This window comes from Ictidomys tridecemlineatus, chromosome 9 (assembly GCF_052094955.1).
Source record: "Ictidomys tridecemlineatus isolate mIctTri1 chromosome 9, mIctTri1.hap1, whole genome shotgun sequence".
NCBI classification, from domain to species: domain Eukaryota; kingdom Metazoa; phylum Chordata; class Mammalia; order Rodentia; family Sciuridae; genus Ictidomys; species Ictidomys tridecemlineatus.
The window spans coordinates 117,464,215-117,483,748 of record NC_135485.1 but is presented as its reverse complement, the minus strand read 5'-3'; the positions used below and the strand labels follow the sequence as shown (position 1 = coordinate 117,483,748).

The window sequence follows — 19,534 nt, the reverse complement described above, 5'->3', positions numbered from 1 at the left end:
TTACATCAAAGATCACTGATCACAGATCAGTGATCTCATAACAGATACACAAATAATGAAAAAAAATTGAAGTTTTCTGGGCACAATGGCACATGCCAGGAATCCCACCCAGTGGCTCAGGAGACTGAGGCAGGAGGATCACAAGTTCAAAGCCAGCCTCAGGAACTTAGTGAGGCCCTAAGCAACTTAGGGAGACCCTTCTTAAAATAAAAAATAAAATAAGGTCTGGGAATGTAGCTCAGTGGTTAAGTGCCCCTGGTTTCAATCCCCAGTACAAAAGAAAAAGAAAAAAAGTTTGAAATACTATGATAATTACCAAAATGTGACCCATAGAAACAAAATGAGCACATAATTTTGGGGAAATGGCATCAACAGACTTGCTTAACAAAACTTCAATTTGCAAAGCACAACAAACAGAGATGTGCTAAGTAAGTGTGTCCGCCTGCTAAAGGGATGTTATTTTTTCAAAATCTTTCTAAACTGCTAAATAATCCTTTCATTTAAGGGAAAAGTCTTAGCTTCTTTAAATACCTAAAATGAAATAATCCTTTGACTTCGAATCTGCTTAGTTTATGACACTGTAGTTTATGACTGTGAGCAATATTGAAAGCAAAATCTCCAGGATATCTCATCTTCGAATGGTCCTTAATGTTTTTTTGGTTTTATTTTGTTTTGTTTTTCTTTTTTGTGAACTGCATAACCATCAACAACCACTGGCTGGTCTCAGTTAAATATCACTTAATTTCAAACAGGACTTCCTTAAACTCAGACTGGTATAGAACTTAGTACTTCCCCTTTTTGAACTTGAAGTTCATGTCTGTGTCCTTTGTTGAACTGGAACCTACATGAAGTTAGGACTTTGTCTACACACTCCCGGCGCCGTGTAAAACAATGCTTTCCAGTAGAACTTTTGCAAGATTGAAATATGTCCTATAATCTGCATATATGGCTTTAGCAGTTGAAGTGTCCAATGCAAGTGAATTACTGGATTTTTTTATTCTACTTTTTTTTTATAATTTAAATAATAACCACATGTTGCTAGTGGCTACTTAAATATTGGACAATAGAGAACTAAAGCAATGTTTCTTAAAAATCTATGTAGAGATGTCAACATTTTCAACCATTCTTCAGGCAATTTACAGACAATAAAATACAGAACATCATATAAATATAGAACATAATCCTCAAGCCTGGCTTCACATTAATGTCATCTGAAGGAAGTTTTAAAAGGAAATGATTCTGGAGCCACGCCCCTAGAGATTCTATTTTAGTTGGTCTGGTATGAGATTCGTATTAAAAGAAGAAGAAACACACACACACACACACACACACACATCACCTCCCTGGTCATTGCAATATGATGCCACCAAGCTTAAGAACCTAGAAAGTCCTATAAATCGTCTATCACTCAGTACACGTTAAATAAATATACAAATCAATGGTTTGAATGCATTTAGAAAAGATTAGTGGTTACAAGTGAAATTCGTGTCACAGGAGATGTTAGTGACCTCAATAGTTTAGATGATTATTTTTTTTTTTTGATGTTCATTGGGGGTAATATTTTACAATCTTGTGAAATTCCCCAGTCTTTTCTTTTATTCATAAACACCACAAATAACACTGTGAGCTTAGGGTGACATGCCCAGCCTTCTCTGAACAATCACATCTTTATACTCAATACTCTTCTGGTTTGCTGGTTGATTGACAAAGGGCTTGACGACTCCTCAACTGTCACCTGACAGTTCGCCCCAGTCCCGCACTGGAAAAAAGGCGGTCCCAACCTGCAGCCCTGTGAAAGCCTCCCTAGGCAGGTGCTGGAGTCGCGGTTCTGCAGGAGGTGGGAAGGGAACTGTGAGAGCAGGAAGCAGCTCCGGGAGAGTTGGCTGGGCCAGGGAAGGGGTCGAGCTCAGGGCGCCCAGTGGGACTCAGTCCCTGCGCAGCCGGAACCCAACGCGGTGAGTACAGAGACCGGGTGGCGTTGCCGGGGGCGGGAATGACTTTTCAAAAAAAACAGAGGGGTGGTTAAAAGAAAACTCCAGGCTCAGAATAAATACGTGCAAACACTGTTAACTTTAACCAAGAGATCAGCAAAGGCTTGCGGGAGATTTGAGGAAATTAGCATGAAACTAAGAATGAAAATGTTGTGAAGCAGAACAAGCAGTATAGATCAGAACCCACCAAATACTAATTTAACAAAGAAGGAGGGGGATGATTAGAAGTTTAAATTGGTAGGGAAAACGCAGGGGGAAAATATTTACCAATAAGTGAGATGAAGTAGTAAAATTTTAAAAAAGAATACAGTTTAATAAAACAGACCGTTAAAAGTGAACATTATAAAATTATGTTGGTTTCACTAAAAGTTCAAACAAAAGGAAAAATTTTGAAAGTTTTTATCATGGAGAAATGATAAAGGTTTGAAGAAAGATCTTTAACGTGATTTAAGATTATACAATGAATACATGGATGGAAATATCCCCTTACACCCGATGAATATGTACAATTTTTATGTTTTGTGCCAGTTAGAAAATCAAATAATAAAAATTTTAAAAAGGAAAAAAGTAAATGTAAAATTACAAAGAGAAATTCCATCCAGCACCAAAATAAATATAGTTTGAGACTTAACAGATTTGGACTAAAAGCAATTGAGAGCAATGTGCTAGAAAAAAAAGTGATGGTGCTTTTCTTTTTCACAAAACCTTCATTGATTTAGAAAGAGGTAGACTCTTTCTTAAAGACAGTAAATTATTACCAATACACATTGAAATTAGATCACAGGCTGTATGCAATAAACTTTATTTATATATGGGTTATAACTGATTAATGGTCATGCAACAGTCAAATTGCAGTTCATGCACCCTGATTAGCACTTCAAATTATTCTTTCAATTCAGGGTGAAATCTGAGAGGTGTAAGGCTGTCTGACAATAAAATAATCTGCTGTCTTTGAAGTTTAGTCATCTGTTTTTATCAACGTACTTACAAAGATTTTGTTTTGCTTTGTTTCTTTTTAATTAAAATGGAAAAAAATATTCTTATCTAACACCTAATCCTGTCTTTCTACTCCCATGATAGCTTTCCCAGATAATTCCCATCTCTCTGACCCTTCTTAGCTCTGATATCATATCTTGGCAGCTCTGCCTGTTTGGCCCTTGAGCTTTATGCCTGTGAGCCATTTCGAGGGCTTAAACTTTCTTGGAGCCTATCAGTAAAACTACTACATGGATCTTTAAATATTTATTATTTTTAAAAATAAAATAACAAGGAAAGTTGATTTCAGGTGTTTTTTTATTCAATCCATATCAACAAGATATTAAATTTGAAGAAAAAAGAAAAACTGGATTATCTTGAATTGTATTCCACAAGGTTATTCCAAAGGGTCAATATACGAATACAAATGCAAAATGGTATTGTGAAAAACTGATAAAAGTGTGTGTGTGTGTGTGTGTGTGTGTGTGTGTGTGTGTGTGTTTCATGAAGTTCATGCAGCTGAATAAGGTGAATTGTATTTAGTGGTCTTTTCCTAATGTTTTCTTATTTTAAAAAAATGGCTCTTGGTTTCTTGCAGTTTGGGTCCTTTTCTTCATAGGAGAACCACTGCTGTACACTAGAACTTTTTTCAGTGATAGAAGAGTTCTGTAACTTGCACTGTGCAGTAGGGTAGCTAATGGTCACATGTAGTTATTAAGCACTTGAAAGGTAGTTGATGTGGCTGAGGAACTGAATTTTTCACTCTTTTATTTGATTTAATTCATTTTAATGAAAATTTAGCTATTTGAATGTGCCTAATGGTTCCTGGATTGCACAACACATACAACTAAGTAGCTGACTCATACACTTCAACTCGTTGATATTATTGCACAACACACCACTGCTGATCTTTCACTTTACAAGATTCTTGAAGCATGTCTTCTATCTGTTTATTTTTTTTAAAAGGTCAAAATGATACAGAGGTTCATGAACGACATTTATATATATATATATATATATATATATATATTTTTTTTTTTTTTCTCGGTGCTAGGATGGAACTCATTGCCTTCCAAATGCTCAGCACAGAGTCTACCTCTATTATATACCCACTGAGATTCATGAACTATTTAGACTAAAACTTACAATGGGTGTATTACTCATGAAAATAAAAGTACCTTTTCCCCTAGGGAATTCTGAGTTTGTAGCAGCAGTACAACCTAAAGTTCTCTGAAGCTGATGTTGAAAAGAAAACAAAAGCTTTTGCTTAGAAAGCACTTAGGCTTTCTAGAAGTCCTTGAAGGTGTTTTTGCATTTGATTGTCACAACAACCAACTGAAGTAAACCAAGTTCCAGCCCCCAAATCTTTCCCTTATACTAGTCTCCCTATAGAGAAGAATCTTTTATATCATATAATAAAAATTGCATCCAGATCTTAGAAGAAGTTAAATTGCAAAAAAAAAAAAATGTTGGATTTTTAAACTTGTAAGTTAGTGATAAAACATACTTGTTGGAAGAATAAATGAAAAAAATTAATGAATGTACATGTGGCATGTGAACATTATATAACTGCATAATGTTCTAAGCATCTTCAAGAAGTTATTTTAGAGTCCATACTTTTGATTGATGATATTGTGTATTAATTACAATTTGTTCAGAGATTCAACACTTCTCGATTGTTTCATTTTTATTTCTTTTATTTCAGAAACTCTTGAAAAGCATATAGAGCCAAAAGTGAACCAGCCCTCTCTTGCACTCCTGGAACCATGACCAATAATGGAACAGATCTAGCCATTGGCTACCTCTCCTCTTCTGTAGCGGTACTTTTGTTTGGCTCAAACTTTGTGCCACTTAAAAAATATGATACTGGTGATGGTAATTATTTTCTCTTCATTATTAACCTAAAATTATTTTTAAATCTTTTGGGTCTTTTTAAAAAAATTATACCTAAAAAGTAATGAAAAATATTAACATAAATCATTTGACAGTATCCATACCTGTTTATCTGAGAGTTAGTATAGGATCACCCTTAAGATTTTATGGTAAAACAGGAAAGCTTTTCAGACAGTATCTGCTATGTGTACATAAGAAGAAAGTCACAGTAAATTCTAATAACACTTGTTTTGAAAACACACATTTCCGACATGATTGATGTATTACAGAACAGTGTTGAGCCTAACAGGAGTTTTGTTCTAGCTCATATGCAATTTTGTCTCTGAGAAAACACTAGGTGAACAAAGAAAACTGCACCAAGATGAATACAGATGTGTAGTATTAAACAAAATCCATGCACATGTAGACACACACTCACAAACACACACACACTTTTCAAACCCCTAAGCTTCCTCAGTTCACCCCATGTGTTATGCATCACACTACATGCATCTGAAGGCAAAATCTTCTATTCACCAACTTCACAGTAATTTCATCTTCCAGTGCTACTTCTATAGCTAACTTACAGTCTTTTTCAATTTCGAGTGCTATATTTATTGCAGCATTCACGTATTTAACCAGTTAAAAACAACTGTCATTCTCATTAGGTCTACTCTTTTTTGATACATCGCTGATGAAGTTTTCCAGTATTCTTTCCCCAAAACCCGTTTTCCCAAAAAGCTCTGTGGTTTGTATTGCATGGTTTTTGCATAGTTTTGAAGGCTTTGCAGTGATATTTAGTAATGCACATGTCATCTTAAAACTGCCTGTGATGTTTATTTTAGAGAATGAAAAGTCAGAGTTATTTTTATTTAATACCCTCCATATGGAAGCCAGAAGGAATTGAGGATATTGGAATGAGGAATATCTATTAGGAAGAAACTTTCTGTTAGCATTTATCTCCTTAATTTCTTATGTCTTCATACTGCCTAGACCATAGGATTACAAATCTTTTTCCTCCAGAGTCTTTCTTCTCTTTTTATTTGGACTTGAAACAGGAATAGAAACTACTTAAAAAAAAAAAAAAAGTGGGGGAGGGGGAGAGGGAAGAGTAGAGGACCTGGATTTTAGGTTTCTTGCAATTAACTTTGTGCTTCTGGGCAAGTCTACTTCTTTAAATTTAATTAGTTAATTTAGTGATTTAGTTAGTTGTTTGGGCTTCGTAGATTGAACCCAGGGCCTCACACATGGCACATGTTCTACCGTTGAGCTATATACACTCCCAGCCCTGGGCAAATCTTCTCAGATCTTTCATTTTTAGTTTCCCACTTGTAAAGTGAAGAATTTATAAAATGAAGTTCCTTTTCATCTGGTAATATTACTTTGTTGTCTTAGAAGCCAATTTTTTCCCTCTCCTCCACTGTGAGGGTAAATAGAAATAGGCAAAAATCATCCTCAAAGTCAAAAAAGTGACAGGTTGAGTTATAACTGACTTTTTCTTTCGCTGTCAACTATTTCCTTATCTTTTTAATTCCTAAATCCTTGGTGGTGCAGCAGCTTCAGAGAGGTACAGATACATCTCATATCATCAGGTGATCTTCAGATCATCAGCAAATATCAGCTAAAAACATTACAAAGGAGAGCAGTCCTGATCTAGAAGGCTTGTTCTCAGATTTGTAATTTCTGGCTTATCTCAGGCATTCGACTCTAGATGAGACCAGTTGGGGGCCATAAAAGACTTTATTTTTATCCCAGAGTTGGCACAAATCATTCCTAAAAAGTTTTAAGTCACTGTGTGCTACTCTAAAGTCTTAATGCCATGTTTTGGGTGGATGGCTCTTAATGTCACATCTGAATGGAATTACAGACTTGGTCTGGCCAGCATTCTGTAACTGAGAATTCCTGATTTGTTTGATAGGTTAAAAAAAAAAAAAAAAGAAGAAGAAGAAGAAGAATTAAGCCATAATGCACTGTGTATAGGCTTAGCATCAAACAACCTGTGTTAAAATTTCAGATCTACAAACCAGCAGCTATTTGGACAAATTGTTTAATCTGGCATTTATTTTCTCTTTAAGTTAGTGTTAATTACAATGCAGAATACTTGTAAAAATGAAATGTGCAAAGTGCTTATTGCATAGACGTTTAGTAAACTGTGTCCATGCCTACTGTGTTATCTCATCCATATTCCTAAGCAAAAATTCACTCAAATCATGTTGGAGCATTAACACCAAGTTCTTTTGTTTCCAGGAATGTTTCTTCAGTGGGTTCTTTGTGCTGCCATTTGGTTGGTTGCTTTGGTAGTCAATCTGATATTACGATGCCCTAAGTTTTGGCCTTTTGCAATGCTTGGGGGCTGCATCTGGGCAACAGGTAATGTATGTTGTAACCTTTTGTATAATCATTTAATAATGATCAAAACACGTCTCAAACTCACAAAGGGAAGAAAGAGCACAAACAGAAATTCTCTATAATACTTAGTCATAGGTAATATAAATTAACTATGTAATTTCTTCCTTTTAAATATTCAACACATATTTGTGAACATTTCCTGATTTATTCCTTTCAATGATTTTTAAGTTCTTGATAGACAATTATTATTTCAAATATTTCAATCTTTTTAAGCAAATCTCATCTATTATCTTATGTGCTCATAAGCAAGCATCCATCCAACCTACAGATTTTTACAACCTCAGTAGGTGTTTATATTTACTCAGCAGATTCCACTGGGAGTCAGTGGGGAAGAGCCAAATTCGGGGATATGTTACAGATTGGGATAGTACAAGTCATAGCAACTGATAGGATATGGACCACTGAGAAAAGGGAGGAATTGATGATGTAGGGCTTTATTATAGTTGATTAGGAGGATGCTGTTATTGATACATGAGGAAACAGAAAGAAATATTTGGAAGGGAAAATGATGGAGTTAACTTGGAACCTTCTGAATTTGAAAATCCTAACGTTTCATCAATAGAACATCTAGCTGCAAACTTATCAGCATAACACTTCACACTCAAACAGGTATAGGCTGGAGCTGTCATGCTGGGAGTATGTGTCTCTGGTTGACAACTGAAATCATGAAATTAGGTGCATTACCCAATGAAGAACATAGATAATAGCAAGAAGAGCATGTTCCAAGTGAAATCTGCAGGAGGCACTTAATCCAGAAGGCATGATGAGAAAGAACAGCTGGAAAGAACTAGAGAGATACAGGAGAATAACCAGGAATTGAAGGAATCTTGGATATCCAAAAAGGAAAATCTTATAAGAAGGAGGCGAGACCGCAGGGCTGAGGCCATGCTAATGAGGGGTTAAGAACTGGTAAAAAGCAATCATGGATTTGGCCCTGAGTGACCCTTAAGAGCACAAGGTAATAAATTGGGAGATTTAGAAGAAAAGTCAATGAAAGTGAATGTGGAAACCTGGAAGACAAGTCCATGAAGGTAGAAGAGTAGATTCTGAGGCTATATTGGAGTCAAGGCTTCTCCAGTGGTTGGCCCCAGATGAATTCAAGGAGAACTGTAGTTTTATCATTTACATCTTTTACAAAGAGCCCTGAAATAGAAACCCTTGTTAAGGATGAAGAACATCTATACAGTTAGGCAAGAAGCTAATTCAATGTCTTCATGGGATTTTCCCCTAAGTCTAGTTCTTTGATCAATCATAATTGTAAATTTAATGCTAAAAAAGTAGTTATCTTATTTTAAAATGAAGAAATATCCTTTACCAAATTTATATAAACCCCATGCACTTCAGTTGAAGTTATTTATAAACACTAATTTTAGATATAAATAAACACTAATTTATAAATTTATTTTATATATTGAAAAATAACAATTTTTTTTCTGTGTATTGCATCTACAGGGAACGTTGCTGTGGTCCCAATTATCAAAACCATTGGTTTAGGCCTTGGAATCCTAATCTGGGGATCATTTAATGCTATAACTGGCTGGGCAAGCTCAAGGTAATACAAGTCAACTTTTCAACTAAGATTCCCTTCACCCATACCCAATGTAAGACAAGTGCTAAGGATTGGGCTTGCTGAGAAGAATAGCATATGATTCTTATTCTCACAGAAATTTAAAAAATGTCACATTTAATTATTTTAAGTTCTTAGTAAATTATCTAGATACTTGATCAAGATATAGCCAAAAAAACAAAAATATTGAAAGAATTATATCTAGGAAAAAAGTGGGAGAAGGAAAACTGAATGTTTATTTCCTCTTCCTGTTACCTGACAATTAACTAAAAATGTTATATGCATCATCCTCATTTTATTTTCATAATTATGCAAGTTAAGTGCTATAAGAGAGCTGATCCTCAAAGAGGTTGAGTCATGCAGGTCACAGACTAGTAAGCCAGGATTCAAACCCAGCTTTCCAATTCTAAACCACATATTCTTCCCTTACAGCAGATCTGTAATCTGTGAACTGCTCTCCTGCTTTTCCATACCCATCCATTTAATATTAACTGTGACTAGTTTTGGGGTTTTTTGGGGGGGTGTTGTTTTGTTTGTTTGTTTGTTTGGCTTTTGGTTTTTGGTTTTTTGGTACCAGGGATTGAATCCAGGGGCACTTAACCCAGCCTCATTTTTGTTGTTGTTGTTTTGTTTTTTGTTTGTTTTTTTGTTTTTGAGACAGGGTCTCACTAAGTTGTTTAGGGGTTTGCTGAGTTGCTGAGGTTGGCTTTGAACTTGTGATCCTCCTGCCTCAGGCTCCAGAGCTGCTAGGATTACAGGCGTGGGCCATAGCTTCTGTCTCTATGGCTGCTTGCAAAGCAAGAGAACCTCAAACCTAGGAAGTCTGAAACTCTAACTCTGGCCCTTTAAGAAAAAGTTTGCAAACCCTAATTCTAGAATAGTGCTGCCCAACAGAGTAGCCACAGTCTATTTTTATTGAATCCACAGGCTATGAGTTAAACATTGAGAAAAGCAACCATTAAATTTCTCAGTTGTACTAGCCACATTTCAAGTGCTCAGTAGTCATAGATGACTGATGGCTTCCCTATCATACAGCGTGCATGGACCAGTCTAACTGCCCTTGGTCTACATTAATGTGCACACTCAAGACAAATTTGGGGAAATGAGCAGAATGAAGAATGTTGCTCTCACCTTACAATGTGGGCTCCCCTTGCAGTCAAAAGCATTATTACCACCTCAAACCAGGAAAGCAAACTAATTTACTAACCTCCACTGGGTACATTCTTTCTTATTCTTTCCCATTACCACCTGAACTTTTTACAAATAACTACTTTCTGCTGCTTCTTGCCTCCTTATCCCTTGCCTCTATATGGTTCTCAGTAATTCTTCGTGATGAACACCATAGTGTAAAGGCATGAGGGGAAAAAGAAAAAGAAGAATTTAAAGTGATTGCAAAGAATAGAAGTTTTAACCAAGTTATTTAAAAATATGTTTCTGACACTATACAAGGGCTTGGGTGTAGCTTAGTGATAGAGTGCTTGCCTAGCATGCTCAAAGCCCTTGGTTCAATATTAAGCATGCAAAAAAAAAAGCTAAATAGTATACAAAATTGCAGCCAATTAATTAGTATTTAGTTATTCACTTGAACTATTTGTTTTCTCCTTATTAAGTTTTAATAGAAAAGGGACACTTACAAGTAGTACTTTTACATATGGTAACCCATTTAATGTTTATAACAAACCTAGAAGTACGATTGTTTCCCCACTTTTAACATGGAAAATTGTCCAAAGTTAGAGTTAGTAAGAATAAGGGCTAGAGTTTGAACCTAGGATCTGGCCCCCCATCTATGACCTTAAAAAATATGGTACAACAGGTCAACAATATCTAATTTGATATGACTCTCTGAATTTCCAGGTTTGGCTGGTTTGGAATGGATGCAGAAGAAGTACCAAAACCTCTGCTAAATTATATTGGAGCTGGGCTCTCAATAGTAAGGTACATAGCCATTTCTAATGTTTTAGCTATTCTTTCAAACGTTTGAACTGCTTTTTAAGGATCCTGATGTGTTTACTATTTTTGAGCCTACATTTAATAAAATCTGCAGGATTTTTTCCTTCATATTCTTCATTTATAATGACAAACCAGTTTTAGAGTACAAAAATACTAGGTCTGAATTCAATAACACCATCAGTAGCTATCAGTAGTGGAGACACTGAGAAAGTCACTTAAGTTATTTGAAGCTCAGTTCTGTTATCTATAATTTATAGAAAATCAGAATACATAGCTCATAAATTACAATCAAGGTATATTAAAGTATACTGCTAATTCAAACATGCTATATAAATAAATGCTGGCTTCCTGATGCCCTGAAATAGTTATTGATTCTCTCTTCTGTTTATTATATAGTCCTAATTCATTCAAGGGGAATATGTCCCAAAGTCCAAGTGGATGCCAAAAACTGCAGATAGTACCAAACTCTATAATTTAATGCCTTCTCCATCTTAACTATGCATTTATCACACACTGTGACCATTCTTTTGCAATTTGAGGTGCGACAGAAAAACTATCATAAATTTCTCTTCTTCACAGTCTCTTACCATGGATCTTAGCAACTTCAGCTCACAATGATTTTTCTTTCCTTTCAAAGTTGAGAACTTTTGCCTTTATACCTAAAGGAAGCAATTTACAGTTTCTCTTTGGTATATCTGATTTGCCCACACCAGTACTTTGTGTATTGGGGCCACTACTAAGCAAAAAAGGGGATACTTGAATAAAGCACTGCAATACCATGATAATCAGTTTGATAACCAAGACAACTACTAAGTGACCAATTGGTGAGTAGCATATACAGCATGGATACATTGACAAAGGAATGGGTTATGGCCCAGGCCTTGACATGATGATACGACATGAGATTTTATCATGCTACTCAGAATTATGCACAATTTAAAGGTTATGAATTGTTTGTTTCTAGAAGTTTCCATTTAATATTTTCAGACCAGGGTTGACCACAAGTAAATGAAACTTTGGAAAACAAAACCTTGGATAAAGGGGCCTACAGTACTCACTCTGTTGCCAGTGTCTATTTCTGACTTCTCACTCATTCTTCTTAACCTAACTAGATAATCACTGTCTCTCCTGGGAAAACCCATGCTCTTTTGGATACCTATTTTTGGATATATCTGTGTCTAGTCATACATACTATATGAGTGAGGATAAAAATGAATCTGATTCTCTACATGGTGGTGTTTGTTCAAGAAAATTCTAACAGGAATTAGGTCACCTTAAATTCAGTCCCCATCCTCTCCAGACTCCATTTATATTCCCTGTCAGTCTTCACAAAATGAATAGCACAGCCTAGAAAGATTTTAGTACATTTTTAGTCTTCAGGGAAAGAACAGTATATTTCCCTTCCACCAGCAATGATGGCTTTTCCCCAGCCACATTCAGGAACAATCTCTTTGTCATTGAAATGTTGCCTTAGAGAGTAGTCCTAGGGCAACTAGAGGAGAAATAATGTGGATTATTCTAAAGTAGTATATTCTGGACACTTTTTGGTTAGAGGCTATTTTATGTATTTTGTACGACTTTTTTACAATATTCTACATTTGAATAGCTCTCTCAAAAGCAATTTCTTTGCACCCTAAAATTGTAATGTAGCATGCCTTAGTTTTAACTTAATGGTAATCTAAGCCTAGTTTACCCAGTCTATTAAGGATTGTTCTCTCAATGTTTCTTTTTCCTGTAGAAAGAATGCATTTTCTAAGATTACAAATTAATTATTTATGTTTTACCACTCTTCCTGTGTGACCTTGGCCAAATCATTTCATTTCTCCAAGTCTTGGTTTCTTCATTAATAATAATAATAATAATAATAATAATAATAATAATAATAAAACCAATCTTATGAGACATTTTGAGGATTAAATGAAATAAAATATGCTAAATGCTTTGAAAATATCAAGTACCATAGTTAATGCTCATTTATGTTAGGCAGTTTTCATTTTGATCACTATTTTTTTTAATAATTCTGTTAGCTTTCTGTTACTTAAACAAATCACACTTGAGATTTTCAGCTTGGAAAGAGAAAGTTTATTTTGGCCCATGAATTTGGAGGTTTCAATCCATGGTTAATTGGCCCTGTTGCTTTGGGGTTTGTGGTGAGGCAAAGTAACTTGGTGGGGAGCAAAGGTGCTCACCTCATGGCCCAAGAGAGAAAAGAAGGGGCCAGTTCCCAAAGTCTCCTTCCAGGGAAGCCTCCAATGAGCTAACTTCCTCCACCACCTCCCCTACCACAGGCTAGGGACCAAGCCAATAACACATGGGCTTCTGGGAAACATTTAATATCCTCACTATAGCCTGGCACGGTGGTGCATGGCTGTAATCCCAGAAACTCAAGAGACTGAGGCAGGAGAATCACAAGTTCTAAACCAGTCTCAGCAACTTAGCAAGACCCTGTCTCAAATTTTTTAAAAAAATTGAAAATAGAAAGTTTAGTGATAAAGCACCCCAGGTTTAATCCCCAGTACTGCAGAGGGGCAGGGGGAAGCCTAATTGTAGCATTACTCTGATCAAATTTATGTTACACTAGACAATGTACTTGAGAACTCTTGTAGCTTGGCTCAGATCTGAATCCATGTAATGATCTCTTCCTGTGGGGTCTCTAGGACCCCAACTATGTTTCTCTTCAGGGAGGAATTTTAAGAATCTGTCATTTCATTACTTTAACTCATTTAAATCAGTTTTTTGTGAAGAATATTTATTGGATAAACTTGGAGCTTCATGATGTGTGTAAAGAAACTTGGAATATGGTTCCACTGGTTTAGAGTGTTGCTTTTCTGTTTAAAATTAAAACAACTGTTTGGATCCTCTGTACCATTCAATCTTTAAAAGATTGGATAGATAATTTCTAGCTTTATATTTTCCTTCTGTGAAAACCTGTATAACTAAATACCACACTAGATATTTTTTTATTCATTTATTTATTTATTTAGGTGCAAAGGATTAAATTCAGAGGCACCTAACCACAGAGCCACATCCCCTTTTTTGTATTTTATTTAGAGAGAGAGTCTCACTGAGTTGCTTAGGGCCTTGCTAAGTTGCTAAGGCTGGATTTGAACTTGAAATCTTTCTACCTCAGTCTCCAGAGCCACTAGAATCATAGGCATGCACCACTGCATCCAGCCACACTAGGAATTTTAAATAACAGAGTATTTAATAGAAGGTATTGTTGACCCCATGGAGCAAAACAGGGAAGGAGAGCACAGCCCAACAGGCATTGCTGGATCAATTGCTTCTGCCTTGAGCTAGCACTTGCTGGAAACCACTGGAGCTGCCACAAAAGCACAATACCTTGTGCATCTTTTAATTCTAGCCACATGCCTCCCATCAGCATGTTGAACTATGAGATCCTGAAAGAAGCAAGATCCATTATTATACATGTACAACAACCCTTTCACATTATCATCAGACTTTTCCAAAACATGTTTTAAACATAATAGATGATTAATAAATGCTTATTGAATACAGTTCAATACTAAGTCTACCACTAGATGTGGGTCGAGAGTGCATTATGATAGGGACGTGAAAGGAGAAAACAAAAGGAGAGATATCAGATAGAAAGGCAGTTCTAAAGAAATGGCAGGACGACTGCAGTGGCAATTTGGAAGTTGTGTTCATATCATAGGTAGTTAAAGATTTAAAGTGTGTTTTTTTGCTTAAAAGGCAGCTTAATGTGGACACGTGTTATGATAAATATCACTAAATGTGTTTTCTTTACAGCGCCTTCATATTCTTATTCATCAAAAGTGAAATATCAAATGGCACATGTTCCATGGACACCACCCCACTAATGACAGAGCAGGTGAGTCTCAGTAGAGACAACTGATTTGAAACAAGATAGAAGGAAAACAGCAAATTTGAAATACAGATGAGGAGGTAGAGTTTTCTTTTCATTCATGGTTGCATGAAAGAGCTTACTTATTGTGACTAGGTCTGTGCCCGCAGGCAATCAATATAACTAAAGTTCCTCAGTAAGCACAGAGGTTTATTTATTTTATGAATGTTAGATGTCTACTAGGAGATGTATGCATGCATCCCCATATTTTAGGATGATTTATGAACTTGTACAATAAGGAAGCCCTAAATTCTGCAGAGGAATATAAATAAAACTTTAAAAAGCAGTGGGGTAGATTTAATGCAATTCCTAATAAAATTACAATGATGTTTCTAGTAGAAATAGAAAAGGCAAACATGAAATTCATTTGGAAAAAATAAAAGGTACAGAATAGCCAAAGCAATCCCTAGCAAGAAAAGTGATGCAGAGGTATCACAATACCAGACCTTAAATTATACTACAGAACTATAGTTACAAAAACAGCATGGTATTGGCACCAAAACAGACATAAAGACCAATTTTACAAAATAGAAGACACAGAGACAAACCTTACATAAATACAATTATCTCATACTAAACAAAGCTGCCATAAATATACATTGGATAAAAGGTAGCCTCTTCAACAAATGGTGCTGGGAAAACTTGGAATCCATATGTAGCAGAATGAAATTGAATCCTTATCTCTTATCCTACACAAAATTCAACCCAAAGCGGATCAAGTAACTATGCATTAGACCAGAGACCCCACGCCTGCTAGAAGAAAAAGTATGCCCAAATCTCTATCATATTGGCTTAAGAACTAAATTCCTCAACAAGACTCCTAAAGCAAAAGAAGTAAAATCAAGAATCAATAAATGGATGGATTCAAACTAAAAAGCTCCAGTGCAAAGGAAATAATCAAGTGTGAAGAGAGACCCTACAGAATGGGAGAAAATCTTTTCCACCTGCACCTCAGATATAGCATTAATCTCCAGGATATACAAAGAACTCAACACCAATATGATGATTATTAATAATAATAACCAGTCAATAAATGGGCAAAGAAATCAAACAGGCACTTCACAGAAGACGAAACATGAATGGTCAAAAAATGTATGAAAAAATGTTCCAGCTGGGCACAGTGGCACACATCTGTAATCCCAGCAGCTAGGAAGGGTGAGACAGGAGGATCACAAGTTCAAAGCATGCCTCAGTAAAAGTGAAATCAAGATAGGAAGAAAACATAAAGCAACTCAGTAAGACTCTGTCTCTAAATAAAATACAAAATAGGGATAAGGATGTAGCTTGGAAGTGTCCCTGAGTTCAATCCCCAGTACCAAAAAAAAAAAAAAAAAAATCTTCAACATCTCTAGCAATTAGAGAAATACAAATTAAAACTACACTGAATTTCCATCTCATTCCAGTCAGAATGGTAATCATAAAGAATATAAGTAACAATAAATGTTGGTGAAGATGTGGGGAAAAATGTACATCCATACATTGCTGGTGGGACTGCAAACTGGTGAAATCCCTACAAAAAGCAGTATGGCGATTCCTCAGGAAATTTGGAATGGAACCACCATTAGTCCAGTTATTCCACGCCTCAGCATATACCACAGAGACTTAAAATCAGAGTACTTTAGTGATGTGGCCACATTAATATTTAAAGGAGCTCAATTCACAAGAGCCAAGCTATGGAACCAATTTGGATAAAGAAAATGTGGTATATATACACAATGAAATATTACTCAGTCTCCAAGAAGAATGAAATTATGGCATTTTCCAGTAAATGGATAGAACTGGCTACTATCATGCTAAGTGAAATAAGCCAGTCCCCAAAAACCAAAGGCCAAATGTTATCTCTAATACGTGGATGCTAACACACAATAAGCAAGGGATGGGAGGGAAGAATAGAAGTTCAAAAGAGTAGACAAAGGGGAATGAAGGGAAGGGAGGGGTATGGGAATAGGAAAATTGGTAGGATGAATCAGGCATAACTTTCCTCTGTTCATATATGAACACATGACCAGCGTAACTCCACATCTTGTACAACCATAAGAATGGCTCGTTGTACTCCACATATGTATGATATGTTAAAATACACTCCACTGTCAGGTATATCTAAAAAGAACACATTAAAAAAGAGGAAAATAAAAGCAGCAGGGTGGAGGAGGTCTTGAAGAAGGAATAGAGCAGAGGAAACCAATGAACAAGTCAACGGTATCATGTGAAAGGAGAAATGACACTTAATTATTCTTCCCATTTCTCTTCTATTATCTGGTTCCACATAAAGACAGAGACAAAAAATATATAAGAAGTCACTCTTCTGAAATTGACAAATCTAAATTAGTCTGGAAGAGCAAATCTGAGTCAAACAGGAACATCCTTTTTAAGAGACCTGATGCGTGTATCACTGGCTATATATTAAAGAAGTTATTGTAGGGCCAAGCCCTGCCATGAACCTGGAAACTCATCTCCTGTGTCTCAGGGATTTCCTGCCATTGGCCCAGAGTCCAGTGCCCCACACCTGCCCTGAAAGATGCTGCTTCTATTCCTTACTTCAAAATAAATCTTTTCTTCTTAATCTCCTGTTAAACATTTATCAACTAAAATGACTGGTATGGCACTAAAGTTGACTAATAATTTACTTAAGCATAAGAGAGAAGAGGTTTATTAATCTGTAAGCATCTGTAATCAGGGATGTGTTTCAGGGGGAATGGACGACTTAATATGGGAGGTTCCTAGTGTTTGTTGCCCATTAAGGACCCTGATAACCAACCAACCTTCAAACAGAGGAATAAAGTAATACAGTAATAGAAATAGAATTTGCTAAAGATACATAGAAGGCTAAGTAGATTTTCCTACACAAGGAGGAAAGATATGAACAAGCTAAGTCTAAAGACACATAATGAGCAGAATGGGTTAGTATGCAGCCATGAGTTCTGAGCCCTTTCAGTCAGAAAGCAAAACTTTGTTAGCTCATGACAAAGAATTCAAACCTAGTTTCTTATCTCATACAAAAGTGTAGATACAGCATCAAGGACACTTTGAGTTTAAGAAAGAAAAAAAATTACAGTCAATAGTAGAAGTATTACTATGAATTTGCTCATAATTTTTCCTGTTTTAGAATACGAGACTAATTTTGAAACATTCCTTGAAATATTTTATTAACTGATTCAGTTCCTAAAATTGAAATAAACAAACTTACTGAGTTTAGGCATTCCATATTAGGAGTCTAAGTTTTTCTTGGCTCCTATTTCTTTACAGGTTGTTGAAATATTACAAATGAACCACAAGAGTTAATGACCTTTGTTAGTTTCAATAGCTGTATCAAAATAGCCACACATTATCCTGTGAAAAATGTCAGTGGAGAACTTGCCAACTTCCAAACCATTCTTGAATGAAAGAGGGGACAGAATCAGAAAGAAATGAACTCAAGCTATCAAAATGTGTGGATAGCATGTTCATATTTTAAGGTATGTTTGAGAGAGGAAAGGAAATCACTGGAAATCTTTTTGTCACCAGAGCAATTATGACTTGAATGTTCTTTTGTTTTGGTTTCTGCCAATGTTTTCAATAGGCGATCAACACAGCTCAAGATCCCTGTCCTGATAATTCCTGGGTGGATAAACTTCCTACAGTATACCACCGCATAGTGTAAGGAGAGGTTACTTCTTTATTATTCTGTCTCATATCTGGTTAAAGCAGGGTAGCCAGAGTAAAGAGAGATTCCTTTGAGTTCAAGAAGGAGATAACACAAGCTTTGACTTCTAGTTCCTTGGAGTGAGGTTTTCTTTGTCCCCTGCTGGATTTTAGATACAGAGGCCCATGAGCTCAGCTGCTTCAGGGAGTTTTGGCATTGCAGGTGACAAAGTCCACATGATAAGCAGGTGACAAAGTCCACCTCATGTTTCAAGACTATGAGCCAAAAGTTAAAACAGGATAGTGTAATGGTGCAATGTATCAATTGTATTCTCAGTGATGATGATCAAGTTAGGGCAATACACTTCTCTAGTACAGCAGTGCCCAGGATGCCCACCCCACACTCATGTGTTAGACAGTTTCAAAATACCAAGATATTGTTGTCAATTATAATGTGATATTTTGTGTCTATGTGAGTCCTACCCTCACTGTGTTGATCACAAGGACTCAGAGAATTAGGTTCCACATAAAACTGTTTTATTTTAAGTGTAAGGTTTTATGAGATTTATGTTTGCTTGTTTTTTTCTTAATTTTTGGACTGACAAAAACATATGAAAATATGTAACAATATACAGCTTGTGTTTTACAATTCATGGCTGCTTCGAACTTTGTGTACACTGGCTTCTGCATGTAATTCCAGTGGCTTGAAAAGGCTGAGGCAGGAGGATCACAAGTTCAAAGCCAGCCTCAGCAATGTAGCAAGGCCCTAAGCAAATCAGCAAAACCCTGTCTCAAAATAAAAAATAAAATGTGGCTTAGTAGTTTGGTGCCCCTGGGTTCAATCCCTTTTACCAAAAGAAAAAAACTATATATGTATGTGTATGTATATATATATGAATGATATGTGTGTGTATGTACATATATATTTGTTTATATATGTATATATAAATGTGTGTGTGTGTGTGTGTGTGTTTGTGTGTGAGATGCTGGGCATCAAACTCAGGGCCTTGTTCATGCTAGGCAAGCATTCTATCCCCAAGCTCCATCCCCAGTCTAAAGCTTTGCTTTTAATTGTATATATACTATCTTCATAGTGAAAATAAGCAGAAATAAACAGTTAAAAAATTAAATGAATAAAAGAATGAACAAATAAGCAAGCTGTAAAAGAAATAAATATGTTGCTATTTTTGCCACAGTATGAAATCTTCAAATAAACATTTTTTCAAATATTTTCAAATGTTTGGTTTTTTGTTTTTATTTTTG

General features: G+C 35.8%; 1 protein-coding gene across 3 annotated transcripts in view; it reads left to right on the top strand.

Moving 5' to 3' along the window:
• The first annotated feature begins 1,706 nt into the window (after positions 1-1,706).
• Tmem144 (transmembrane protein 144) overlaps positions 1,707-19,534 on the top strand; it is a 33,184-nt gene continuing 15,356 nt past the window's right edge. The window contains exons 1-7 of one of the 3 annotated variants that reach the window (XM_078021956.1): positions 1,707-1,955; positions 4,672-4,841; positions 7,086-7,208; positions 8,700-8,799; positions 10,669-10,749; positions 14,536-14,617; positions 18,210-18,286. In XM_078021956.1, coding sequence (XP_077878082.1) covers positions 4,733-4,841; positions 7,086-7,208; positions 8,700-8,799; positions 10,669-10,749; positions 14,536-14,617; positions 18,210-18,286 — 572 coding nt within the window. In that variant the 5' untranslated portion in view covers positions 1,707-1,955; positions 4,672-4,732. Of the gene's footprint in view, positions 1,956-4,671; positions 4,842-7,085; positions 7,209-8,699; positions 8,800-10,668; positions 10,750-14,535; positions 14,618-18,209; positions 18,287-19,534 lie in introns of those variants that run through there. The other 2 variants (XM_005330933.5, XM_078021957.1) reach the window with 2 other exon arrangements.